The sequence below is a fragment of the Callionymus lyra genome, chromosome 15 (genome assembly GCF_982586985.1).
Source record: "Callionymus lyra chromosome 15, fCalLyr1.hap1.1, whole genome shotgun sequence".
NCBI classification, from domain to species: Eukaryota; Metazoa; Chordata; class Actinopteri; order Syngnathiformes; family Callionymidae; genus Callionymus; species Callionymus lyra.
The window spans coordinates 19721188-19749155 of record NC_141832.1 but is presented as its reverse complement, the minus strand read 5'-3'; the positions used below and the strand labels follow the sequence as shown (position 1 = coordinate 19749155).

Sequence of the window (27968 nt, the reverse complement as noted above, 5' to 3'; positions counted from 1 at the left end):
TTCCATTTTCCTTACCAACAATGCTTCATTCTACTTCTTGTATGGTTCCTACTTCTTGTATGGTTCCTACCCCAGGACTGGCTTGCCTCGGTTCACCTTAGTTGGGGCATTGAACTGCTCACAACTTTTTTGCTGGGACACATATAGCCTTCCACCACAGTACGGTGGTAAATCAAATAGTCTTCTTTAGATTTAGGAGGGAATATTCACCTGTACCCTGTTCCATTTAGCGACATCAAAATAAATGTTACAAAAGAAAACATAAAATCATGGCACTAATAAAACATGTTCCATTTGTTAATGGTGAAGAGTGTGAGTGGACTATCGTTATTGTTATGGGGTTGCTTGATGGGATTGCTTCGTGTGACGTATTAAGAATTGGTGAACCTAGAAATCATTTAAGAAAGAGTGTTGAACAACAAAACCATAAATAATTCAGTAAACACAAGCATGAAATAATCCAGTAACAGTAAATCCAGACCCAACGAATAATGTCCAAACAGGAAAATAAACCTATGTGGGAACAGAGGAGGGTAAAGGGGTGCATACTGTCACAAAAAGCTTACGAGAGAGCTGAGGCGAAAGAAAAAATGAAAGCGCTGGCAACACCAGGAATTAGCAAAACAAGTATATCCACAATAGTTCCGAAATGTGAGCAGAACAAACGGCTGTTACCGGGTCAGAAGATCTTTTCTCTGGCGCTGAGTTCAGGGACCCTGTCAAGAGAAAACACAAGAAGAGAAAACTGAACTGTAAAATAAAACACTCAAGGCTACAGTGGCGTTTTCACCAACGTAGTCTTGTTTTTTTTTGCTGAGTCCACACAATTATTGAACCAGGTCTCCTTAATTAAACATGCTTATATTTAATTTATAGGCATAAACTGCGCTGCAATGTTGGAGATACTCAGGATTTCTATTACGATTAATCAGGAAGGACAAGATTAGATATGAGTCTATTAAACAGCTCAGGTGGATACAGTAGGTTTGGAGACAAAGTTAGATCGGCCAGAATGAATCTCATTATTCATGAGAAACGTACTCCTCATTTTTCTCCATTTCTCTTCTTATCTTCAGATCATGAATAAATAAATAAAGTGACTTGACTTTAAGTATAATGTCATCACTAAACTGCATGAAACACTGAGAAGATTATGTCATGTACTATTAAAAGTAGAATCTTGTTCTGATAAATTCCCTTTCTTTTACTTTCGCCTCATTATAAAGCTTTCACTGAGATGACGGTGACCTTGGTTATTTTCTTATCCTAATCAAATCAAGTGTGTTCTGTAAAGACTGTATTCATGATTTTTTTGGGTCAAAAAACAAAATAAAATTTGGAATTAATTTACTAATTTGAAGTAGCAAATGCATATTATGGACCAATTTCTTCCTATGTAGAATTTCATATTAAGGATTAAACGGTTTCTTTCCTTCTATCTAGTTTTACTTCTTAACTTTACGTCTTTGTCTGTGCAAATATAATCTATTACGTTAAATAAACCTCACTGCGCCCCCCCCTGAGCTGTAAATATTTGGACATTGTTTCAACAAAAAAGGGTCTGAAGGATTTCTGCAATAATGTAATTTCTAATTTAGCTTGTCCTTTTGTTTACACAACAGGGCTCGCCTACGCTAACAATATCTACTTTAACGAGGACGCCGGATGTTTGTGTCGTGGCAGGTACCAGGGATGACTCACTCACAAATTACATTTATATCCACCTTGGCCACGCATGGTCTTCCTCCCGGGGGAATCTAATTATTCCGACTATATTTACAGTTCACCGCGTCCTTGAGAATGTTAATTTTTGAAAAGCATGCGCGACAATCTTGTTACTTTTGGTTTCATTTTGGTTTTCTTGATGTTATTTGTCGGCAGGTCAGACGTTGGTGAGGGTGACAGTGGAAGGGGATGATGTCCATGCAAAGTGAGTTTTTAAATGTATTTGTTTTTGCTGAGACAACTTTATACTGTTGCCTCTGCCTACTTTATTGCTTTTTTATTGGTGTGTAAGCATGTGAGTCCAACCTCTGCCAACCGTGACATTTAAAAATCCCTTGTTATAAGTATTTCTAGATTAAACACACAGATAAACACAAGCAAACTGATTATTCATTACATTTGGACCTTATTGTTATATTTTTATGTCTAAATAAAAAGCAGATTACGTTTCAGCTAATGGTGGGGGAATCTTATTTAAAATTTGAGGTGTTTTTTTCAAGCATTTCTTATGAAACTAATTTTTGTGCATTATCAAGTTTCCTGTCATATGTTACAAAAGTTAGTAAGATAGCAAGAAAACAATTAAAAGAAACAACCCTCAAAATATAAATATAAAAAAGAAATCAATACCAAATGTAGTACTGTAAAACAAAAAGACAAACTTAAAAATTAAAAATGTATGTCGTCAGAAAGAGCGACAATGAGCAAAAGATTTTCAAATAACTAATAAATAGACTTTGGTCTCAACTATCCAAGCAGATGGATTCCTTAAGAATCCGGAAAACTGGAATGGGAGGAGTCAATACTGGGTCTTAAAGCCTCAAACTTTTTTGCACTATGGACCGGCCTTCAGATAAAAGCATGAAAAATAAAATGGAACTTGGGGGGAAAAACAATATGCACTATGTGCATGAAACATGCATGTCACTGTAATGCTTAATTCGTTTTGCGAGTTAACTGGCTAATATAACAATTTTTTTAAACAAAAGACCTATCATTCAGTTTCTACAACAAAAATGGTAAAAATGTTTTTTGCCCGGTATCAAATCGCTGAAGGACCAATAGTTGGCCATGAGTTGAGGTGAATGAGAACCACTGTCCTAAAGGACATCATGGAACTTTTAATAAGCTGCTAATTGACTGTGACGGGATCAACATCATCAAGAAAAAAAGCAATTGACCTGTGAAGTTCATACTGAATGTTATATTTCACTGCAACTTTTGCAGATAGGATAAAGAGCGTAACAAACATTGAAGTAAATGACGGTGGACCACTCTCAATATCACCACAATTCTCAAAGGTACTTTATAGATTCAGGAGCGGCAGGTCAACTTCTATACACTTGATGGGTTATATCTCCACCAGAAAATAAAAAGGATGTTTTTTTTGACAGAAAATGTAAGATTATGGATCAAAATACTCTATGATCTAAGAAGATAAAAAGTAACAGAATGTGAGGTTTATTCACTGTAGACGAGAGACAATAGTATGAGAAATTAAACAATATAAAAGAGTATTGCAAGGCTCAGCACTAAGGATATGATACCTTAATGCAACTTGATCAAAAAGCAGCCTTATTTTGATTCTTGTGTTGTTTCCCCTGATGTTTTTCCACTTAAATAGAAACATTCAACATGTATTTGAGCAGCACTCTCACCTTCACTCACATACACACAATTTTACCAATACAGAATGTAACTTTAACTAACATTTTGCTCCGAAACAATACTGTCAGAACACATTACAATAGAAACAAGTCATTTTAGAAAAATCACTTTGACTGTGAAGTTTTTGGACCAATTTTGAGTTCATTCTTTAAACATCGTTTCTGGCACCGTTTAAGCACAGACACCGTCTGGTAAGTACCAGTTCAGCACCTATATAATATAAAACCTGTACGATACACATCACTATTGGGCCCAAAGTAGTTACAGACACATTAAACAAGAATACTGAATGTCCTGATATGATACCTTCTGTCTCTTAAAAGACTTTTGAAACTAACATCTGATGAAGAGGAAGATTGAAGAAGAGGGAACTACTAAAGGGTTCAGTGGACATACTTTGAATCAAGCCAATGGCTTATGTGTGATTCCAGTGAGTGAGGCGGACAGTGTGGTGAAGGTGGCGGAGTGGCAGCAAACCTACTACGCGTCAGACTCAGGCATCCAATCGGGAGCGACCACGGTTCGCGACGACGAGAGCAGCACCGAGCACAGCGGGAGTAAGAACTACACGGCAAGTGCTTCGGCAGTGCCCAACGATTCTGGTGGTTCTGGTTCTGTGACGAGAGGAGAAGTCGCCGCCGGTGGAAGAGATAGTCCAACAGGTGAGGAGCTCACAAAGGCCAATAGAATGTTGACTACAAAAAAGTACAACAATTTGGTCCCTTTTATTGTTGTTTATTCAGTAAATAAATGTGAAAACAAAACTTTCCCGACTCACTCACATTTCAAATGTTGAAGTCTTCCTCTCCAAGATGCAGTAAGTCCCTCATCATGACCATGTTCTCAAGTTATTACTTTATAAAGTAATCTCTGAAATCTCAGCAAACGAGAGGTTATGAGAGTGAAGCTCATTATGTCATAATTATGGCTTCACTCCTCCTCCAGCCAGCTGTAATCCCACCCCGCTTTCTTTACACAAAAAGTTCCTTGGAGGTGGAGACTTCCGGGATTGATGACATTCAGTGACACACCTTGATGCTTGACCAGGCAGTGTTTTCAGTGGGCGGGGCTTAAGTACATTTTCTAATGTAAGTATTTAAATTAAAAGAAAGTTTTGTACAAACAGACACATACTGATGAGTACAAAAGAAGTCCAACATGTATTTAAGACACACTTTAATCAACACATTAGTTGAATTTTAAAGCACATTTACTTTATAAACATTTATTTTTATTTACACATTATTTTTTTTTGTATAATAGCAAGGCAAGATATGAGAAATTTCTAGTTTGATACATTTTTTAAATATGTTAAGAATTGCAAGTAAGGGTTCTTGCATCCTTTTTTGCAATTGTATGCTACGGTACCTCGCCTCTGTTATAACATCAACAATCCAATGTAAAATACACAAACAGCCTTAAAAAATGTATATTTAAAATAAAGATTTCACAAAGACAAGGTCCCCGAGGCAATCGTAAACCAAAAGTGGCGAAAGTGTTGATTCTAATTACTAAATATTTTACCTTTTTTTTTTCATTTGAAAAATGTGTTATGCATTACTTTTTTATATGAAATTCTGGTGTAATGTCGTTGTCATTTTGCCTTAACTTGTTTTCATATCAAATAAGGCTTTGAACAGAGTCTATAAGCCTCACCGGCCTGTCAGTTCCCATCTTCAGGATACAAACATTGTGAAACCATCCACTCGTGTGCAGACACTCAGAACATCTATTTGTGTCATCTGAAGCGTCTGCTCGAGAATAAAATAATAATAAATTGGGAATATATATGTTTTCATGGACAAAATTGTGATTATAATTGTTGGTTTCTGCTTCTCATCACGTGCGTCAGTGAAACCGTCTTGTTGATGTGCAGGCGATGAAATCTTGGTAATGGTCAGATGTATCAACGTCCACCTGACTTCGAGAAGACTTTCATGAGACACAATCTTGATGCTTTAGCTCAAATACCAATGGCTAGAACGACAATTAAAAAAAAACAGACACACAATTTTTCACGCTCCAAAACAAGCACTTGAAGTCGTTTCACTTAACAATGTATTGCAGATGCACCGTCTATAAACAAGCTCCTATATCTCACTGAAATGTTTCTCTTCAGATGATGTGTCTCATATTAAGTGTGATGAGATGTTTTGACTGGAAATCCTTCTCACATACACGTGCATTCAGATTAGCTTCAGGATTTAACACTTGGATTATATACTCAAAACCGTTGCAATTACAAGTGATTAAGAAACATGAATATCAAGTCATTTTTTTTTTATTTTTAAACACTAAAGCTTGGATGCATTTCGCTCATTCAATTGAATTGATTCTAGCAAACACATCAATTCCATTTTTATATATAAATAAGAAGCTTCTTGTTTTCAGTCAGTTAAACCAGAGGAAATCTTAAGTCTGGTGAAAACAAAACACTTGATAGTTCAGTCCATCCTCTGATCTTTGCACCAATGATCTGCCTTACTGGGTCGAGGTTCGTTTTGTCACAGAAGGTGTGACTCATTGCTGTCTGCTGTGATCCCACCGGGCTCTTCACTCATGTGGACGGGCTCGGAATACTGATAAGGAAGAGGGAGGATTTAAGGCAGCAAGTACTTTGTGACAAGTTTGGTGTGACGGGATATTTAAGTCAAAACATCACTGAAATGTTTCTTTAAGACCTGAAAAGACTTCTTGAACTAAACCACTTTTCTTTAAGTGAGCAGTTATCATGTTTCTTCTATTCCATATATACATATATTTATACATATTTATGTATTTTAAAAATAATGTTGACTGTTGCCACACTTCTGTTTCAAACAGGGATGGATTGAGATGTTGCATGATATAATAATAATAATAAAAAAAGCGGTTCTTATTAATTGATTGTTGTTATAGACTCAATAATAAATTGTTTGCTTTCAACCTGAAAAACAAGTTTTGTTGTTAACTTACTTATTTAGATGACTTAATATTCATTTTTTTGTGAATTTAAATTGTCCCATGCTATTGAATGCACCATTAGCCGATCCTTTGTTATTAAATGCATGACACTTGTTTGTAATAATCAAAAGATTTGGTGCGTTCCAGGTGTTTTTTAAACAAACAAAAAAATATATATTGTCTTGTTGTAATCAACTTAAATAAGTTAAATATGTTTTTGTTTTTTTTGTTATTTGTTTTTCGTCTCTTTTTCCTCGCAAGAAAATAAATATATCATCATGAATCACACTCTGGTTTCATCAATCAAACTCTGTTGTCTATATAATTGTATTTCCTTTTTTAATTGTACTTAAAAGACTTTAGATTCAAACCAAATCCAAATGAAATGTTTGAACATCAAAAATATTAAGTTCATTTTACAATGATCAACATTTCTTAACATTCATTCAAAGCTTTTATTCCGTTTTTGAGATATTTTGGATGGACATATATAACAGAGAGCAGGTCGGTAGTGATTGTAGACGCTGATGCAATGTCCTATTTTTTTTTTTTCCCCTCAGATTTAGACAATCAATACTCGCTGACCAGAGCTCAGAGAGTCCGGGCCGCCATGTTCCCCGAGACCCTGGTGGAGGGCGAGGCCGCCATGCCGGTCCAATCGGATCCCACGCAGCAGAGCAACGTGCAGCGACTGGCAGAGCCGTCGCATCTGCTGAAGAACGCCATCGTCCACCTGATCAACTACCAGGATGACGCCGAGCTGGCCACCAGGGCGGTGCCAGAGCTCACCAAACTGCTGGCAGATGATGATCCGGTACTTTTTCTTTTTTTCAACTTAACCCAATTTCTTTGTCGGAGGAATTTTTTCAGTTTAAATTCCCTTCACTCTCTCAGCAAAATAAATAGACGAGGGAATGTAAAGTGACAAGGACAACACAAATATTTGGATGTTACAGAGGAAGTGTCAAAATGATGAAGTTAATCGATTAGTTTTAGCCAGAGGCAAGAAAGCTGCGCAGCAGTCTTGGAACCCAGATTCTCTGTAGATGAGAGACGGTAGGAGGCTTGGTGACTAAAATGATTAAAACTTAGTCCGTTTCTGTCGCTCCAACACGACGTCACGTCCGGGTCTTAATACTTTGCTTTATGGAGAGAAAAGGTCGAAATGCAGAGTGTACGGGTCGTTTTATTCGCCGCTTCAAGTCAAACTAAGATACAACTTTACGATCGAAAGGACTCGCTCTTTGCCGGCAGCTCTACAGGTCAATAGCTCCGGGAAAGACGGTCCCGCATTAAAGCACATCTCTATATTTAAGGGAAAGTTTCCTGTCCAGGGGGTCGTCTCTTCCGGGGCAGTGGTTCTTTCAAGCTTCTTCATGTCTCGGGTCACCTGGAGAGTAACTTCCTTGCTTCCCTGTTGTGTGGGCAAGTTCGTTTGTCTTCCAGCCCCCCTTCTTTGGGTGTGTTCCGTTTTGCTCTTTTGTTTCACGCCCACAGGTGTGAGCCGGGGAGACAGACAGATGTTCAACTTATCGCTGTTGGGCTCTAAGGCTGCTCCAAGCTTTTCTTGAAACAGTGTAAATCAGTCTGGAGTGAAATGTTGGTTGTGAATGTGTATTCAAACGTTTAAGCTCTTAGATTAAGCTTGTAATTTATACTTTATATTTTGATTATCTTTTAGCATTAATTTAAGTATGGCGTATACGTATAGTGTATAATAATTTTGAATCTAACATGACAGAGTTTTGGTCTTGTTTCCTTCTTCTATCCCTCTCTTAAGATAGAATCAGTACAAATAATAAAAAAGTCTTCTCGTCAACTTCCCAGGTTGTGGTGAACAAGGCAGCCATGATCGTCAACCAGCTGACCCGTAAAGAAGCCAGTCGACGCGTGCTGGTCCAGTCTTCGGCCCTGGTGGGTGCCGTCGTGCGGGCGATGACGACGGCGGTCGACATGGAGACGGCTCGCTGCACAGCCAGTGTCCTACACAGCCTCTCCCACCAAAAAGAAGGACTGCTGGCGATTTTCAAGTCCGGGGGGATTCCAGCTTTGGTCCGGATGCTCAGGTAGATGCAAGACTATGTACCTATGACCGTATCTGGACTCTTTTTTTTTTTACGGAACCAGCTCAAGAGTGAAACTATTTTGGTGTCTGTTTATATTTTATTTTATTTTATACAAGAACATTATATTCCTGATTTAATACAATAAATCTTTCTGATTAACAGTGGTCCTGATTTAGAGTTTATTTAATTATAAAGTACATATTATTGGACATGGTTTAGTTCCAACTTTCATCCCTTTGGCAGGTAAATGTCAAAATTCGAATAATGTGAAAGAACATTGACGAGTTAGACAATTAGTTAATAGAGAAAAGTAGTAAAACGTACAAACAGATACACAGGTTTAGACAAGGTGGTGGCAACAGTTATCTTCTTATCTTGTCAATCTGTTTGTGGCTTTTTTCCACAAATTCTTGTAGAGGAGGAGATTCTTTGTCAATGTCCAAGTTTAGGCACTTGTGTAGTATGTGACCATGATAATACGTTTTTTATCCAAAACTTTCAGGGCTTGTTTGTAAACTGTAGATGAAATATGTAGTACTTGTATTGTTAATGTATATTGTAACTTTTATATTATAACTATTATTGTTGTTATTGTCTCACACATTTTCATTTTCATCATGTCAATAAACTTCCTGAATACTGACTAAAATACCAATTTAGTCAAAAAAGCTATATCTTGAATAATAAAAAAAAAGTTTCATTATTAGATGTCAATTCACACTAACTGAAAAGAATATGTTGTGAGACATAATAGAAAAAAAGAAGGTGGATATGTTGAGGATGGGAGCCAATGAGGTTAATGGGAGTGGAATATGAGGTGAAGGCATGACTACAATAGTTAGTTAAGGTAGAAGAAACCAACCCATTATTTTATTTGTCATTTTTAAATTCCAAAGGAAAGGTAAATAAAAGTAATATGTACACTATGGATGATTATGAATGATGTAATTATGAATACATTTAAATTATTATTATTTATAAAGCGCTTTTCAGGGTCAAAAAGTGCTGAAATGATCAAAACAATACAAAACAGTTAAAATACATGCTTTAAAAGGTCAAGTCAACATAGAAACAAATACAGCAACCACAAGAAAATGAAGAGAAAGCCTGCACAAATAGATGCTTCTTGAAGGAGTCAGTAGACTCTATCAAACGCAGAGGAATGGAATGTTTACTTTAATAAATACATAAAAATAAATAGATTAATGTTCAAATAAATATAAAAATGTAAAAATAAATGAATTACTGATTTTATTTTTGTCAAAGAACAGTCAATTTATGCGTAAATATATAGTACGTTTATTTATTACATCATTTGATTATGTATTTATACATGTATTTATTTATAAATATGTGATGCATCGTCCTTCATAGTACAGTGCCAACAGTAAACTAAAATTTCATCATGAGGCAAAGTTTTCTTTTTTATATTTTTGATATGATATCTGGCAGTTGCTTTGCAGTTATACATAAATAATTAGACAACGCATAAAAGTGTATTTCAAGTTTAAATATGAGCATAAGTTTTAAATTGCCATTAAAATTTACCAATTGAAATACCCAACTTCCAGAAGGAGATCTTCAGAGGGTTTAATAAAGTAATCTGAATACATATTTATACGACAAGATTATAAATGTTATGTTAATGATACAACACATTAAAAAAGCACTTGGATCTAAAAAATGATTAATCGTTGACTGCGTTGACTAAGCTGTTTCATCAAAGATTTTCTCTGTTTCCTGGAATTTTCCTTCAGGAAGTTCAGCGTCCTCCACCTCAGCGCATTATCCCTGGTCTCACCTATCCTCTTCACAATCCTCTTTGTCGCGTCTGTCTCTCTAAAGATATCCGCCTGAATTGTGAAGTGAAGCTAGATGTCCTTCAGTCGTCCACGTCCACCCGAGTGATTTTATTAACTCAATAGTCTGAGTCGCAAGAATACTTTCACCCGTGTCTTGAGTGAACCAATGAAAGGAAACATATTCTTAAAGGAATCCTTTAAGGGTTTTCACGAGTTAGTTGCTGTCAGTCAAGATAAAAAAGACACAGTATCTCAGTAGGCGGCGGCCAACGTTTGAAAATGATGTAAGATTTCAACACAAAAGTTTCTCAAAGTGGAATATTATGGAGGCAGTGCCATCTAGTGGGCTCTGAAAATAAGGACGGTGCCTCATGAAGCTTCATCAGCAAATTCGCAATTTATAAACAACATTAACAGAGCGACCGAATGAAAACGACTTGCATTCTATCCAAATATTTATTATGAAAAGTCTTACCTAACCTTTACTTTAAATGGCACCACATATTGACACAATGAAGATCATTTTATTTATGTTGATAGTAATAAGATAGATGTCAAATAATCAAGAAAAGCATTTTTTTTTAAAAATTATTATTACTTTCTGTACAAAAGCAGTTTATTAACCAAACATTTTAGGGAAGTTTGTTCCACGTTCCGCATCCAGATAAATGATAATAATAATAATAATTATAATGATGATGAGAAATGCATAAATAAAAGAACAGCATGTGTCCCAAGAGATTCATTTGAAATGGAAATTATAAAAGGGAAGAAACGAAAAAACTCATCCCCAGATTAAACATAACCAAGCAAAATTAAGTGGAATAGTAACAACAATTATTTTTGCAATCCATTGCACATGTGAGCCAGCAACTGATATTTCCCCTGGCCTTTCTTTTCTTCTTTTTAGTTTACCTGATGCGAACCACGGGCAGTATTCTCAGACTGTAACATTACCAAGTACAAAACAGAAAGTTTCACGCCATGTATAAATAAAATGTGTCTCAATACACTAACATACTGGTCCATGGCATAAACATGTGTACTGGAAAGTTGAAATCGGGGGGGACTGGTCTGTGACTTCAGCCCCGAGAGTTTGTTGCTGCTCCAAAGCGAAAGCCGAGCTAATCCTTCTGCTGGGGCTTAACAAAGGAGGGATAATTCACTCATAATTGATTTTGGGGCTTAAATTTACAAAAACTGAAAACTGGAAAAAAAATAATTAGAAAATAGAAACTGGTTGGTTCAATAAGATTGTGGGGGGGGGGCACTGAGATCCCAGAAGGCTTTCTAAATGCAGAGCTTTCTGTAGACCCCCAATGGCTCTTTGTTATTTATTTTATTAAAACCGATTGATTCATGTTTGAAGAAATGATGGCATGTTTTTTTTTAATTCTCATTCTCAGCTCTCAAGTGGAGTCCGTTTTATTTTACGCCATCACCACACTCCACAACCTCCTACTGCACCAGGAGGGAGCCAAGATGGCGGTGCGTCTAGCCGACGGCCTGCAGAGGATGGTGCCCCTCCTGAAGAAAAGCAACCCCAAGTTCCTGGCCATTACCACGGACTGTCTACAGCTGCTGTCTTATGCCAACCAGGAGAGCAAGGTGAGGAGCATGAGATGGGCCTTGAATTTCCCTGATCATTGTTTCTCCTTACAGTTGATTATTCTCGCTAACGGCGGTCCAGACGGTCTGGTGTTCATCATGAGGAACTATAACTATGAGAAGCTTCTGTGGACTACAAGCCGTGTGCTGAAGGTTTTGTCAGTTTGTCCTAGCAACAAGCCGGCGATCGTAGAAGCTGGTAGGTCCATGTCAATGATCGCAACCGTGTAGGTCTGCTGTGCATTAACTGGAGGTCTTTTGCAGGTGGTATGCAGGCATTAGGACAACACCTCACTGGATCAAGTCAGCGTCTGATCCAGAACTGTCTTTGGACGCTCCGGAACCTGTCAGATGCTGCCACTAAGCAGGTAAGAATTAATTTTGCTGTTTGCCCGAACAAAAGCAATAGCTCGATTGCTCAGGTATACTTGATCTACCGATGGTTGGGTTATAACCTCAACCTCAAGCAAGTAAAGGACTTCAACAAATGTTATTGTTAGTTCGTTCCAAAAAACACAACTATTTTTGGATCTTAATCGACAATATCTGCTTCTATGGGCAGTATGGTTAAGCACCTCCAAGACGGAAAAGTCACAAGAATAAAAGGGCTATTCTGCTATATGGACAAGCTACATGGGTATTATTTGGCATAGGCATTCAGCATTTTATCAGTACTTCCTGATGACATTGACATCCTTTACGGCACAGTAACTTATCATAATTTCACCCGCACCTTGGACACCCCTTCCATCATAAATGGAATTGGAGAGACTATTCGGTTTCATGGGTTTCCCTTGCCATCTCCGCCAGGAAAGAACTCATACGCCATCTATCTAGGACTGCTGGAAGGTAGGGACATGTACGGGATACAAAGGCAGATTATTAATCAGATTAAGTTTATTATAGATATATATCAACGACATGACGCGTGGAAGCAAGGCCTCTTGCACTCTCCAACCCTTGTTGACCTCACCATAAATTACCTTGTTGGAAGCGTCTTTTTAGCAACAAAGGCCTTAATGTCAGTCGGTGGAATTAGAAACAGTGTGAGGGTCTTACCTGTATCTATGTGGCCCGCTGTTTTTGACAACTCTGCATCTTGTACATACAGTACAGTACCGACAACATAGAAAGTAGAATAAGGCAAGGGAGGTGAAGCGGTTAAAGAGTGTCTAAGGGGGGCGATACAAAATCTATACGTTATTAAATCATAGAAGGAATGTGCAATACACTTTTACCAGGACTATGAACCAACCACCTTATAATTTTCTGCCACTCTCTCCATTGAGACACAAGTGATTTTAAAAAAGGTTTGTGTACCTTGTCAGGATCTCTGATTTAATTATCAGACCTTTAATTTCCTGCATCAATGACTGGGAGTGACAGCCTGTGTGCTTGTGCTTCCCTTGAAAATGTAGTTTACACTTGGTCGCTTAGCAGCTAATCTTGTAAGCCCGGGGAGGCCAGTTTTAGCTTCAATGTTTACAGCATGAAATTAGGGAAACAAAACATCAAATATGTTTCTGCTCAGAGCCAGGTTCGCCATAAAAAAACAAACATGTTTTGCTGAAATGTTTACACACATTGTAATCTTACATGCTGTGTGGCACAAAAATATGTCAGCATTACCCACAGGGAAACCAAAATTGGAACCACTGTGGGATATTGATATTGATGACTTTTTCAAAGGTCCTATAGATGTTAACCATTGTAAACCAACCTTGTCCCTCTATTTTTTTTACTGCCTATTTGTTCCTTGTAGCAGCTATACAGATTTATATTCATCTACATTATTGTGACGAGGGACATATTTGTTTATGAGAGGTAGCTTTTGGAAAGTACCATTGAAAGACTGAAGCAGAGATGTGCATGCATGTTGGCTCCTCTTCAGTCGTTCCATGGATATCATGATGATTTTATGGTTTTTGGTACACAATGTTTTTGTAGTGTGCAGGAAATTAAACATGTGCTCATTAATCAGAAGACTCACACCGAGTCTGGGTCTTTAAATATCGGCCCAGATCACTTTGGGCTGCGTTATCATGCTGAGAATAACGTTCCGGCAGGAAATTCAGTCAATTAAAGTAAAGGGCATCCTGGCAATTTACAATATAAAACTCTATTCGCAGACGTAAACTCTGAAATATTATTTCGCAACCAGCACTATTCTGCCAACACATCCCTCCCTGAAGAGAGTCTTGCATCACTTTCTGGACTCCATGGATAGAGAATTTAATTTTAGACGTCCAGAGTCCCCCAGGGCTGGACTGGTAATCAGAAGCACCGAGCAATACCCGGTGGGTCATTGCACATTTGGATCGATGCAATAATTAGTTTATCCACAGGCTGGTCCAATGGAATATTTTAAATGAATGCCCATTGGTTCATCTTCAACTCGTGGATGGGTGAACCAGACACACTGAAACTGTGTAGTGTCAATTAGTAGTTCTACTTCATGTGTGCTCTGCCCTTTACTGCTTATGCTATGGGTTACCACCCTCAGGCTTTTTTTGTTGGAAATAACAGACATTGGTGACTTTAAAAACAGGGACCTTAACAAAACTTGTTTTTGGTAAACAGTAAAGAAAGTGGCAACAGCTGTTGCTGAAGTGAAATCTTAATGGGGCAAATGGAATTCAGTAGCTGGGGTGAGTGATTTTGGGTGGGCTATAGAGGATCAGGTGCTGAGGGTGCAGGATTTAATGGTACTTTTTAAAAATCCTTTAGTAGCAGATAACTGTTTGCTCGCAGGGTTGGATAATTGTGTTACCACCAAGGGGTAGTGAAGTCAGTGCCGTGAGAGGATCCACCTTAAAACAGATGTCGCCGGTATCCTGCCCGTGTCCACCAGACAGTTAGCATGTGAATAGTCCTTGTGGCTATTTAATAGTCTTTCTTTACTTATTTAAAAAATGTATTTAAACTCGACACTCTCGAAATATGATTAATTCCACCAGGAGACGGTTCATGAGTTAAACAGTGGAGGTATAAGAGCTGTTTTAAGCTACCCTCAAATACGCCTCAGGTATTTGTTCTACTTTAAAGCAGCCTTGTGAGTGTGGAGAGCAGTTTGATCTGACTTCCTGTCTGCTCGACTCAAATAAGCAGGGCATCTGGTCACCTCTGTTGCAGAGCTGTCGGTAGACACATCTCTACGATGACAACTGTGCTTGAGGTGATGAGTAAATCGAAAAAAAATGTTTTTTAGTGGGGACGGCTTGTGAAGAACATCTTCCTAATACTATAATACTCATTATTTACGACAACTGAAGTACTTGTCCTTCATATGAACCTTTAGGGGGTAATTTCTCAGAAAGTTTTCTCTGCTTTTATAGTATCTTGGGGTTTTTGTCGCATCATGGAGCAACTCCAACTGTTTCTGACATTATCGCTTATACAATACTTTCCAGGAAGGGTTGGACGGTCTGCTGCAGATTCTGGTCACCCAGTTGGGTTCAGATGACGTCAACATGCTGACCTGCGCCACAGGAATCCTGTCCAACCTCACTTGTAACAACTCACGCAACAAGGTAAGCTGGACATCACCATTTGACTTCGCCTGGCAATCAGAAAAATATATATATGTTGCCATCTATAACTCTTTTTTCGGATGAAAAAACATCTCACAATAATTTTAAATAGTTAAGTTGTTGTCCACGGAAGGGAATCTTCCGCACTTCTAGAGAGTAAAAGCGCCATAGACTCAAATAAACATCCGACAGCGGAAATATGTTGAATTTAATTAAGTTTCCCCAAATTTTTTCATGGCTATGAGGTGGAGTGCTACTGGCCTTACCTGCTTACAGTTCTATCCTCTTTCCCCTGGGATTTACTCACTCAGTTTCCATGCTCTTGCCAGTAAATTCAAGAATTGGAATTCAAACCTATGATATTTTCAACTGGAATTTGAATCACAGATAATTTATTACTATTAAAAAAACTTTTTTGATGGCAGTAAAACTAAGAAATTGCCATGTCTAAAAAAAGGTTTTGCCGTAATAATAATAATATTAAAATTCTAAGAAACTATCATTATTTATTTTTTTGAAAATCAATAAACATCCTCCTTCAGCAATAAACATAATTATCTTTTACTAAAACGCTTCAGTCCCCAGCAGTCTCAGTTAATCTAATTTTTTAGCTGCAGTTTATCTCTGGTGTAGGGATGAAAATGGTGTTAAAAATTCAAAGGGGTTTTGTAAGATCAAGATCGTAGATGCAAGCACTTCAAATGGGTTTTCTCCACAGGGTGTCTGTTCTCCCTCTTGGAAAAATAGGAAAAGAAATCACATGCTCAGCATAACGAGGAGCTTTTTAAGGTGACTGTGGACGAGAAGAAAATATTCTCTTTATAGTACTGTCAAAAAAAGAAAGAAAATCACTTAATTAAACGTCCGCCATTTAAAAACAGAAATGAGCCGGAAGCTAAATTAAGGTCTCGGAAAAAGGTCTCATGCAGCGCTGACAGTAATTTATGCAGCTCCTCAAACTAGTTATCTGTCAGGAACAATGATTTGCTGTGACAGACAGCTGGCCGACGATAATATCACCTGTCCCCAATAATCACAGCGTCTGTCTGATGCCGACGGAACACGTAAACAAGCATCACCGAAAGTGACTGAAAGCTGTGCCAACTTTAATTCCATGTTAAACAACTGCATCAAACATTTTTTGAACGTATAAGTTTGCTGTTCCACTCACCTCTGTTCATCCGTTTGACTGATGAAACTTCTGCAGCTACTTACTTTAGAGAATCTGTTGCAATTGTAGCCAGAATATACGCCATTCAGGAAATCTGCAAAATAGAATAGATTTTTTTATTTTTCAAATACATGTCACAGCTTCATTATCCCTTCTTGAATTCACCTCCACCAAACTTTTATTAACAGTTTCCAAATTTCACACAGTTTATAATCTCCCAAAAACGTACATCATTTCAACAACATAAAATTCTTTATTATTACGCACCATGTAAAATATTTTACAGCTCCTCTGACTGCGCTGCCTCCCCACGCACATTGTAAATGTCATTTCCTCCTTTTTATATAAACCATACCGAAGATTAATTTACTTCGTTTTGGTTAAGTTCAGGGTTTTACGGAGGTCAATGAAGGTGTCATGAGGCACAGCGGCTCAGTGATGGGCGAAGTTGGAGGAAATGTGTGTTGATTTCCAGGAAACTAGAGTTGTTGTTTTTGCATCATTTACCAGCAAAAGCTTTAAAAAATAAAGACTGACTCGTAGACTCAGTCAAGAACGCTACTTTATATTTAGATATTCAGTACTGCATTAAAAAAAACATGCGAAAAAAAGGGAAAGCAGAAGGTAAACCTTGCTCTAGCAAGAATACACTCTACTGGGTATCATAATTTCAATGGTTGGGACGTGAATAGACTAAAAAGCGAAACTGATTTCAACATCTTAGTTCAGAATGCCCCTTGTCTAAAACCTCTCATGCACATGCACACAATTTATACCCATAATTATACCGACAAAACACAACTTATTTGTTATTATTGACAAAATGAAGCCCCAAAATACTGCTGACATAACTTCCTGTCTCAGTAAAACTGTATAACCATTGAAAATGTCAGTCAAATTAAGAAAATAACTACATATCGCCAGATTTTAGAAAAATTGGGTCCCTATCCGCCTCCCAGCAAGAAGATTACCGGTTCCCTTCCATGTTGGGGGGAAAGGCAAGTTGTTTCCTTTCAGTGTGTAGTTCATATCTTCTCCCCATGTTGTGTTTGTTTACTCCTAGAACTCCCCGATTTCCTCCCACAGTCCAAAAACATACAGAGGTTGATTGGGAACTTGGTGAAATTGTCTGTAGGTCAAAGTGTGTGTCTGAATGGTTGTGTGGCTACAAACTGGCGACCTGTTCAGGGTGTCCTCTGTGTCTTGCCCGAAAAAGCTGGGATAGACTCCAGCCCACCCGCGACCCCCATTAGTAACTTCTTCTTCTCCCAGCAGTATTACAGACACACAGATAAATATGTTGAGTACACGTTCTTTCATCCATATCCTGTAGACATTGGTGACCCAGTTCGGTGGCGTGGAAGCTCTGATCCACGCGGTCCTGCGCGCCGGGGAGAAGGAAGACGTCGCCGAGCCGGCGGTCTGCGCCCTGCGCCACCTCACCTCGCGCCACCAGGACGCCGAGCTGGCCCAGAACGCCGTGAGGCTTCACTACGGCGTCCCCGCCATCGTCAAGCTGCTCAGCCAGCCGCACTACTGGCCTGTTGTGAAGGTGATTTTACACAATTAACATTTGTAAATTCTACCCTTAGCAACGCTGTGACACCATGCGTTGTGTTGAACAATCGGGGATACCATTGTCAAAGAAAGCAATACTTCGAGGTTCCCTTCAAGTGACCTCAGGTTATTTTCATATTTAAACCAATATTTCAGTAGTTGACCCAAAATGTAGTGGAATACTTTTTTTTCCTCTTGAAGAACTTTTGTGCAGTGAATAGCACGAGGTGGAAGTGAAATGTTTGGATGTTGTTAGCAGCCAGTGCTCGGCTCGGTCCAAAGAAAAGCGTTAGATCTTCGCTCTCTCATCCCTCTGGTCCGCTTTGATACGCCACATCAGACACTTGCTGGCAGACGCTCGCCGGGTACATCCAGTTTTCTTGAATTTCAAGCGTTCCCTGCTTCCACATGTAAAGTTGACCCACATAATAATATCCTATTGAGAAAAAGCCTTTGATGTGGCTCCTGGTTTCAGGCTACGGTTGGACTCATCCGGAACCTGGCGCTGTGCCCGACCAACCAGGCGCCTCTGAGGGAAGCAGGTGCGATTCCACGATTGGTTAATCTGCTGCTGAAGGCTCACCAGGACACGCAAAGACACGGCTCTTCTTCTCAGCAAACTTACCAGGTCAGACAAACACACACATGCTTGCATGCACACGGGCAAGAACGCAAACAGACGCACACTTCGACATGCGCAAAATTGCACACTCAAGCCCAAATACAAACACAGACACGCACAAGAAATACACATGAAAACACAAACACATATATACAAACACTCACGTCACGCACAAACACTTACATAGACATTCACAAACGCAAAAACTACACACACAAATACACACAAGAACGCACGAATGAACACACACATACAAACATGTACATACACTTACAAACATGAACATACACATACAAAAATGAAAGCACACATACAAACCAACCACATACATAAACGGACACAAACAAACACACAAAGAAAGGAAATACTCACACAAACAGGAAACGCACACAGACATTTGAATGCATTAATAAACGAAGACACAAACATGAACGCACAAACAAGAACTCACACATAAACAGGGGGGAAGACAAATGAACAATAACTAAAACACACAATCAGGAACACATTCACAAAGAACACTCAAACAAAAACAGGCAAAAGAACAAACACACACAAAAACAAGAACTCACAAACACACATAAACAGGGGGGCAGGCAAACGAACAATAACTAAAACACACAATCAGGAACACATTCCCAAAGAAGAACACTCAAACAAAAACAGGCACAAGAACAAACACACACAAAAACAATAACTCACAAACACACATAAACACGTAGGGCAGACAAACGAACAATAACTAAAACACACAATCAGGAACACATTCACAAAGAAACTCACTCAAACAAAAACACGCACAAGAACAAACACACACAAATACATGAACACACACACCGACAAGAAGAAACACACAAACAAAACGCACACACACAAACAAGAACGTGCACACTTACACTAACAAGAATGCGCACACACAAAAAAGAAGGCGTCTACACACACACACACACAAACCAGATAGCAAACAGACACACATGTGAAAACAAAAACAGCACACACAAACACATATCACAAAAATGTTCATGTTGCTTATACAGCAAAGAAGTGAGAATACAAACTTCTGTGGTGCATCAAGTTGTGTCTTTCACTTATTGGTAGAAGATGTTCAATTGTTTCAGACGTGTCCAACATATGTATGCACACACACACACACACAGACACACACACACACACACACACACACACACACACACACACACACACACACACACACACACACACACACACACACACACACACACACAGAAACATTCACGCACTAATGCATGGATCCTCCAGAGAGTCACGCTTCCTGCAGATTGTGAGCATATTCTGTTAGTTTTACCAGCAGCAGCAGCAGCAGCAGCAGAAGAAGCTGCAGTCATATATAAATAAAGCAACTATGTGAGTTATTGCATCACATTAAGATCCTCGATCAATTCATGCTCACACTTCAGGCCCTCCATTTAAAATGTTTGCCCGCTCCTGTTACAGCTACTCAACGTCAATAGCTGCACCATATCTTTTTGTCTTCACATTCCATCTGTGAAACATCTTTATGAACGGTTCACTGAGAGGCCATAGAAGTTTATTGTGTGCGCGAGATGTGGAATAAAATATTGTTAATGTAATAGGACTTCTATGAGTGGTGTTACCTTTCAATTTTAGTGAGATAATTCCGTAGCAATATTTAAATAAACCCATGAATTCAAAATAAAATGGTAATAAATTAACATCTAAACATCAGATATTTTAACCTCAAGTTGACGCACATGAATACTAACTAACTATTTACCCTTTTAGAAACATTCATGACTCATGGTATCATTAGTGATGCAACTTTATGATGCATTGTACTGATATTTAGATCTCAGTAGGGGGCGCCATCAGGTATAGACCTATGTTAGGTACGAAGAATAGTGGATCAAAGAAATCGCAGGTGGAAGTAGCATAGTTTGATGAGGTTTCATGATACAGTGTCCACTAGATGGCACTGTCTTCTTTGTTTTTCTAAACCCTGAGAAAAACTGAGAGCGATTAGAAACGTAAATAAACGTCTTAGCTTTGAGCTCAAAAGGGTGTAAAGAAATGCATTAATTCCTAATTATTTGTGTCTATTTTGTTGTGTCTTTCTAACCAGGACGGCGTTCGAATGGAAGAAATCGTAGAAGGATGCACGGGTGCACTTCACATTCTGGCCAGAGACCCGATAAACAGAGGAGAGATCGCCAGCATGCAGACCATCCCCCTGTTTGTGCAGGTATGTGCAGGTTTATACAGAAGATAATCTGACATGAAGTGTAAACGTTAGAGATATTCAGTGGTAGCCTGGGTGCCATCTTATTTCTACCGGGGGCTCCTACACTCGCTACCATAAAAAAATAGTCTGGGATTGCTTGACCCACTGCTATTTGGAACTCGAAATCAGGTAATGAAGGCATCATGTGGTGCACGATGGGCTGGGCCTCTACTGATTGGATGACCCCTGGATGACCCTTCCATACCGCGATCCAATCAGATTGCCTTATTATTCACTCGACCGTGTAGTGTGCTATCAGCACTCAATTGGCACGCACAAATGGCCAGAAAATTTAGTGTGGATTGATGGACACTTTCCACCCTTAGTGACGTAGGTGACGCTAAACGGAAGCTACGTCACTGACGACGTGTCTTCAGAGAAGATACCGGCGTAAATGTCTCAAGAAAACACTATTTTTTACCACAAAACAACACAGCAACAGAAATAACAAAATGGAACACAACTTAAAAACTTGGTTGCAATCAACTTAAAAAGATGTAGAAGAAGAAGCTGTCGAGTCATTTCCGGTAAGTGTGTAGCAGCAGTGTTTGATTTGAGACAGTACTACATGTCGAAATTTGAGCACTACGCAAGTAAGTGCACTATCTTAACGTGTACTGTAAAGCAGTGCACTTAGAGAACTAAGCGAGTTGAGACACTGGTCCTTGATAAAAGATGGTTATATTGTGTTCTTCGGGATGGCTTACCTGAGTGAACATAGTATGTAAGTAAGTAAGTAAGTAAGTAATATTTATTTATATAGCGCTTTTCGAGACCAGGGTCACAAAGCGCTTAAACAATCAAAACAATACTCAAAAAAGTACATACTTTAAAGATCAAGATAATACTGAGAACAACACAGTATGTGAAGAATCATCCCCCTAAATTCTGTTTTTTCAGCTCAAGCCAAACACTGATTTAAAAAAAAGCATTGATTGAACATGTCAATATCATCACAATTATTTGTATTGCCATTTTCAGTGAAGGGTTCAACCAACAAGGATTTTTATGTGGTCAAAAAAAAAACATAAAAACATTTCTAGTTAAGTAAATGTGATCCCACGAGTTAGCATTTTTTCCATCACCTTAAATCAAATGCTGGTGATAATTAAGTTCAATAAAGTGTATTTTTATTGCAATATGGATATATCTGACTTGTACTTTTTATGTTTGTGTTTGTGTGTGTGTCCAGTTGCTCTACTCTTACGTGGAGAATGTCAAGAGAGTGTCTGCTGGCGTCCTGTGCGAGCTCGCTCTTGACAAGCAGTCTGCTGAACTCATCGACGCAGAGGGAGCATCTGCGCCTCTCATGGAGCTGCTGCACTCCAACAACGAAGGCATCGGTACGAAATATTCCCACATTTATGTGACAGTCCATGAAGTTCGTTCAGGTGACACTTTCTTAAAACTGTCCACATGTTTTTATTAAGGTACCAAAGATGGTGTCACATCACTACTATGTGTATTCCTTTTTTAAGTTCCCAAAAAAGAAGCAGCTGAGGCTTGTACGACATTGCAGTGACACTGTTTTGACACTAAGTGGAGCCAGAAACGATCTTTTCAATTTTTACGAATTGTCCATGTAGATCTTTATTCAGCCAGTCTGAATGTCTGAATCTTGCACTTGGAGCTGTCAGGGAGTGTTTATTAATTTAAATGATGTTGCAGCTTCTTCTTCTTCAAAAAAATTCTTCTTGACTAACCAAGAATGTTACCAACATCTAGTGAACACTGTTATATTTTGTTAGGACCTTGAAAAATTATTTTCTTTTACTGTTTTTCCTCGATACAAACCAAAGGTGAACATAGTGTTTCACCAAATAAACCAACTTGAAGCAAAAACAAATAATACTCTATGTATCTGGATTTTAAAGGTCAACTTCATTATAGTGTCGTATGTAAATATGCATTTTCAGTATTTTGACAAAACATTCTAAAACGTAGCACTTTGATATTCACTGAGAGAGCTCAGTCTATCCATGTTTGCTCTTACATTTGGGCAAGCTCAGAAAACTATGAAAGTTAAGTTATAAGTAATGAAATTTATAGATTCAGTAAGATGAATAAAAGCCAGTCACGTGTAAAAGGAATGGTGTTAAACAATTATCGAAGTTGCAGCAGAATGAAGTCACACACACCGCCTACAGTATACACTGCACGTATGAGCCTTTTGTGGCGTCGGTATCCTGATGCTCTTTGACCCAAAATGTCTGTTCTATTGGGACAGAAATAAGATCTTGCATTGGGGGAAAGTCAGTGGGTTTCCCTGGTCAGATTCATTTATTATTTTTCCTGGTATATTAGCTTTAACATTAGCTTGAATGCTAACTAGTGCGGTACATAATTAGTGTGGTGTGAATCGTAATAGTTTATAAATTGAAAAAAGAGCCAAGAATATAGAGATTACATTTAATGAATCGATTTGACATCATCTCGAAGTTTGAATAAACTCATAAACAACATTTTTCTAAACCAGAAACTTTTTAAACAAGATATTTGTTGTAACTAGAAAACCAGTACGTCTAACTTTTCCCAAAGATTTAGTTATATATAAATCTGTAAGGGGGAAGATAACATCAGTATTCATCCTGTAGTACTGACGCCAGCTCCATAATTTACTTCTCCCGCATTAAAAACTCAAGAAAAGAAGATATAGTCAGAAGAAATGGAATGAGCTGTGCAACATAAAACAGGTAGAGCGTGTTGTGACGTTTTTCACTATGGAATTGTATGTAATTCCTGCAGAAAATGTCGTAAGTAATTAGTGTTTTAGGCGCGACAGTGTGACAGTATTTGTATTTCGTGCCAGGTAAGGAAAGTCGTTTCAATGCGAACCACAAAAACAGGTCAGTAACACACGCTGTGTTGCAAACCTGAAGACAGCATCATGTTTCAGTCCTCAGGCTGAACTGAATCATTAATAAGTGGCAGAGGTACGAGTCCTGAGCCCCCCTGTAGGGACTGGACCATCATGGCACCTGCCCACCCCCCCCCTCGCCCCCTGCAATCAACCCTGTCAACAAGACAAAGACTCTTGCCAGAGAGCAGCAAGTTGTGTCGGGTCCGTGTCGGGGCTCGTCACGTTTTGCCCGAGTTCCCTCAGCTCGTTCATTTTTCATACGGAAGAGCCGAAGCTGAGATTCACGATGAGATCTGCTTAGGATGAAGCAAAAAGGGAAAGAATGTATCCTGGAAAAGCAAAAGAAGATAGAGACTGGTGCGTATGTTTTCAAAGCAGCAAAAAAACAAGTCACGCAGTACATTCACTGACATTCACAGACAAAAAGTTTCTTGAAAATCCTCAGTTGCTTACATATATTATTGTTGTTATTGATTGACAGTCATATTTAATGACATAATGTAGTTGTGATGCTTAATGTAGCGTTTAAAGATGTTTTAAAAGAACTTCCATCTGCATCACTCTGACACACAATGAAATGCTTCTCCGAAAAGCTTGACAATGGTTTTGTCACAGTTTAAATTACGCTTTCAAACGTTTCAATGAGAAACAATTTACATTCTCGAAACAACGCTCAGATGCCATTAATCTGTCTGACAAGCGCCTTTTTGTAAAATGATGCGATTGTTCTCGACTTCATGTGGCGAAGGTTCAGTTCAGTCCTCCCTTGACGGCAGCATCAACTGACGATTTATTTTAGCAAAGGGAACTATACTTTCTGTAGTTCAAGATCGAGATTAATATTATTTAGCAAGTGTTTTTTTTCATTGTTAAAGTTCCGTGTTTTGCTATATTCCTGCAGAATGAAATACAGCATTATTCTCCACCTTAAGTACATCAGGGTTAGAAGAACTGATAAAAGAAGATCCAGAGGTGTTAGTATAAAGATTCTGAATAATTTAGTGTTTGCATATTCTTGTCCTTAGGATATTTATAAGTCATTCTTTTTCATAATTCTGGTCCTCCGGAGTCTAAAAGCGAGTTTATGGTGAAATGATTGTTATAGATTAACATCATCTTGTTCCTTTTATCTATCGCATATTTATTCTTTGTTAATAGATCAAAGGATTTAATATCTGAAATTTTACATGTTTGTTATTTTGTCCCTCAAAAATGGTCACTCCTTAAAAAAACAAACACAAGAAAAACCCAAATAAATTTAAAATTGAGCATAAACAGTTAATAAGAATGTCCCCTGAACAGAGACAATTGGAACTTTCAGAATAAGAGCTTAGGGTAAACTGAACAACTGAACTGAACAAAAAGCTAGGAAGCAAAACATGTCTAGTAGGTGAACAGGAAGTAGAGTGACTGATGTCGACTTTTTAGAATGAAAATGTCATTATTTCCCTAACTCACAAATATTTATATATAAATAAATTATATTTTTAAATACTTTGATTAAACTTTTAATTTTCTCAAAGCCACCAAGGGGTCTCAAGGACTAATTTGGAAACTACAAAATGAATATATATTCAATTTGGGGGCTTAGTTGGTGAAACCCAACTCTTCTATTACCAGGACTCGCATCAACTCAAATAACAAGGACTCACTCTGATGTGTTGGACTCGACCCACATCTTCGACACTTAAGAGTAACACGGTCTCTGACCCACATCCAGACAGATACATAACACAACCTTTGCATTAGCCTGAATCACTTATTGTTGTGTAACTGGAGCCCCGGGGACTTTAGAATCTCACTTCCTATCTAAGACGTCTTTAATCCGCGGTGCTCTTTAAATTAATTAGTCACATCCTTCCTTGTGAGTCCTCAGATGTGTGTACCATGATGGCACGCAACTTGTTTATCAAGCAGCCCTGAATTATGGCAGAAAATTCCTTTTCATTTTGATTCCGAGTCGACTATAAAAAAAAAAGTGATCATGAATAATTGCTCAAAGTGTCGGGAAGTGACTGCTCTGTGATTCAGAAATTGATTTATTTGGATTAAAAAAAAAAGGAAGTTTGTACATGCTTTTGCCAATATTAGACGATTTCTTGAAGAAGCTGATCTAAATGCAAATGAGGAGGGGTTTCTGAACTAGTGAGAGATAATTGATTGCCGGGATGTTCTGCTCCGCTGAGCTCTGATGTGTCTCCACAGCTACCTATGCTGCTGCAGTGCTGTTCAGAATTTCAGAGGACAAGAGCTCAGACTACAGGAAAAGAGTGTCAGTGGAGCTCACTCACTCGCTCTTCAAGCATGACCCCGCTGCCTGGGAAATGGTGAGACCCGTCTTTTCGTTGGAATCGAAAAACGCTTTTACAAACTGTAGTTGCTCTGATATCATGAGGGTTTTGCAGTTGACAATGTTCTCACGTAACTCTGGAGCCACCGTAGTTTCGCTGCCTACAGCTCCGGATAATATTGTGTCATCAGTGTGTGATTGTGTGTGTGGATGGGTAACAATTGTTGTGAGTGGCTTTTTTAGAAAAGATTCTGCTAATTGGGTAAATGTTAATATATGAGTTTATTTATTTTCTTTAATAAGTAACTTTAATTATAAAGGGATTTTATGTTATGCTTCAGTTAGTTTCAAAGTTTTTTTGGATGCATTAGCACTATAGCTTTCAGTATGATTCTATATAAATTCAGTCCAAACAATGTTTTATTTAAATACTAAGGGTAGAAAACTCGCATTTCAAATCAGGTGAAACAGACCAACAAGGCAACACATGTGGGCAGGAACCACTTTTGGATTTTCTCATAGAATTAGAAATTAATTGTTTCAACTGAATAAACAATAGAATCCGAAAAGAAAAACACCTCATTATTTAATTTACCTCATTAAATATTATCTCCTTTAATTGTTTAATCGGAATTCTTTTTTTCAGGCACACACTTCCGTTCCTCTAGAGCCGACGTACCTGGCTGACGGTAAGACCCATACAAACACATCGTCTGACTTTTGATTTTCATACTAAAAAAAATGTTTTCTTTTAGCATTGTAAGGTAAGTAACCTGATTTAGCACTTTTACTTAAACAAAGGAATCAAAACTGGTTTAAAGTCACACATTTTACTTGTACAAGTGAGAAAGAACAGAGTTTACATGTCTGTCTGTTCTGAAGCACAGAGCTGTTAGGTTGCTGCTATATCATCGTTGCCGTTAATGAACTTACTCCAAAGATTTAAGAAAAACACAAACTTGAATTAGTTATTAGGTCATTCAAGGTTGATGTTGACTCCTTCAGAGATTGTACCTGGCACGGCTCCTTTTCCACACAAGCAGTAATAAGAAGTACAACCAGCGTCATAATCATCTACAAAATAAATTCCTTAAACCTGTATTTTGGAGGCCATATAACAAGGGAAGGTTTTGGTTGTTGAAGCTGTCTTGCAGGAATACCTGGTACCGGTGAAATTATTTATAGCAGCTGGCAATCTGAGGTTCTGATGGATGTCTGCATATCAGATTTTCTTCTTTTCAATACCACTATTTCTCAGTGCTAAGACATAAAATATAAATATGGCTTCACATTGTTGAGTTCCTGTCAAGTGTTGCTGTTAAATGTTTCATTTCCATTGCTGTTTTGGGCGATGATGAGAGGCAATGATACAGTCGAGCACAAAACCTCAGTTCCATAATCACCATTTACCAACATCCTGTCGGTGGGATGATTTATTCTTCATTCAACTTTTTTACCTTCACTCCTTCAAAATGAAGCACAGATACTCTGCTCAGTGTTGCCTTAAATTATTAAACGTTGGTTTTGTAAAGCAAAAATGTTTTCAGTGTTACTGAAAACACGCTGCTTTGGATCACTTAGTATTCTTGTCAAACTCTGCCAGCACCAAGAATTTGTCACATGCCACGAGGGAATATACAGAGGTTGCCACCTGCTGAGTTTTAATCGCAGGCGGGTTGGTGTGCACGACACGTGCTCCTGTGAAGTGTGAGGCGGGTGGCATAAGAAAACAACATGTTATATGTGCTTGTGTTTTTAAGGTATTTAGGTTCCTTTATGGGGCAGAATAAGAATCTGAAATCAGCCCTACTGACGTAGTATGGTTACCATAATGTATGGACTAATGAG

General features: G+C 38.3%; 1 protein-coding gene across 2 annotated transcripts in view; it reads left to right on the top strand.

Annotated features, from left to right (window-relative positions):
* The window catches only part of LOC148065232 (junction plakoglobin a-like), a 93269-nt gene that overhangs the window by 58275 nt on the left and 7026 nt on the right, over positions 1-27968 (top strand). For both annotated transcript variants that reach the window (XM_087810090.1, XM_087810091.1), the window contains exons 3-16: positions 1882-1930; positions 3825-4055; positions 6897-7150; positions 8164-8402; positions 11611-11812; positions 11867-12011; positions 12077-12180; positions 15223-15342; positions 17847-18065; positions 18546-18698; positions 20812-20931; positions 22163-22313; positions 26036-26157; positions 26767-26809. In XM_087810090.1, coding sequence (XP_087666216.1) covers positions 1915-1930; positions 3825-4055; positions 6897-7150; positions 8164-8402; positions 11611-11812; positions 11867-12011; positions 12077-12180; positions 15223-15342; positions 17847-18065; positions 18546-18698; positions 20812-20931; positions 22163-22313; positions 26036-26157; positions 26767-26809 — 2119 coding nt within the window. In that variant the 5' untranslated portion in view covers positions 1882-1914. The remainder of the gene's footprint in view (positions 1-1881; positions 1931-3824; positions 4056-6896; positions 7151-8163; positions 8403-11610; positions 11813-11866; positions 12012-12076; positions 12181-15222; positions 15343-17846; positions 18066-18545; positions 18699-20811; positions 20932-22162; positions 22314-26035; positions 26158-26766; positions 26810-27968) is intronic.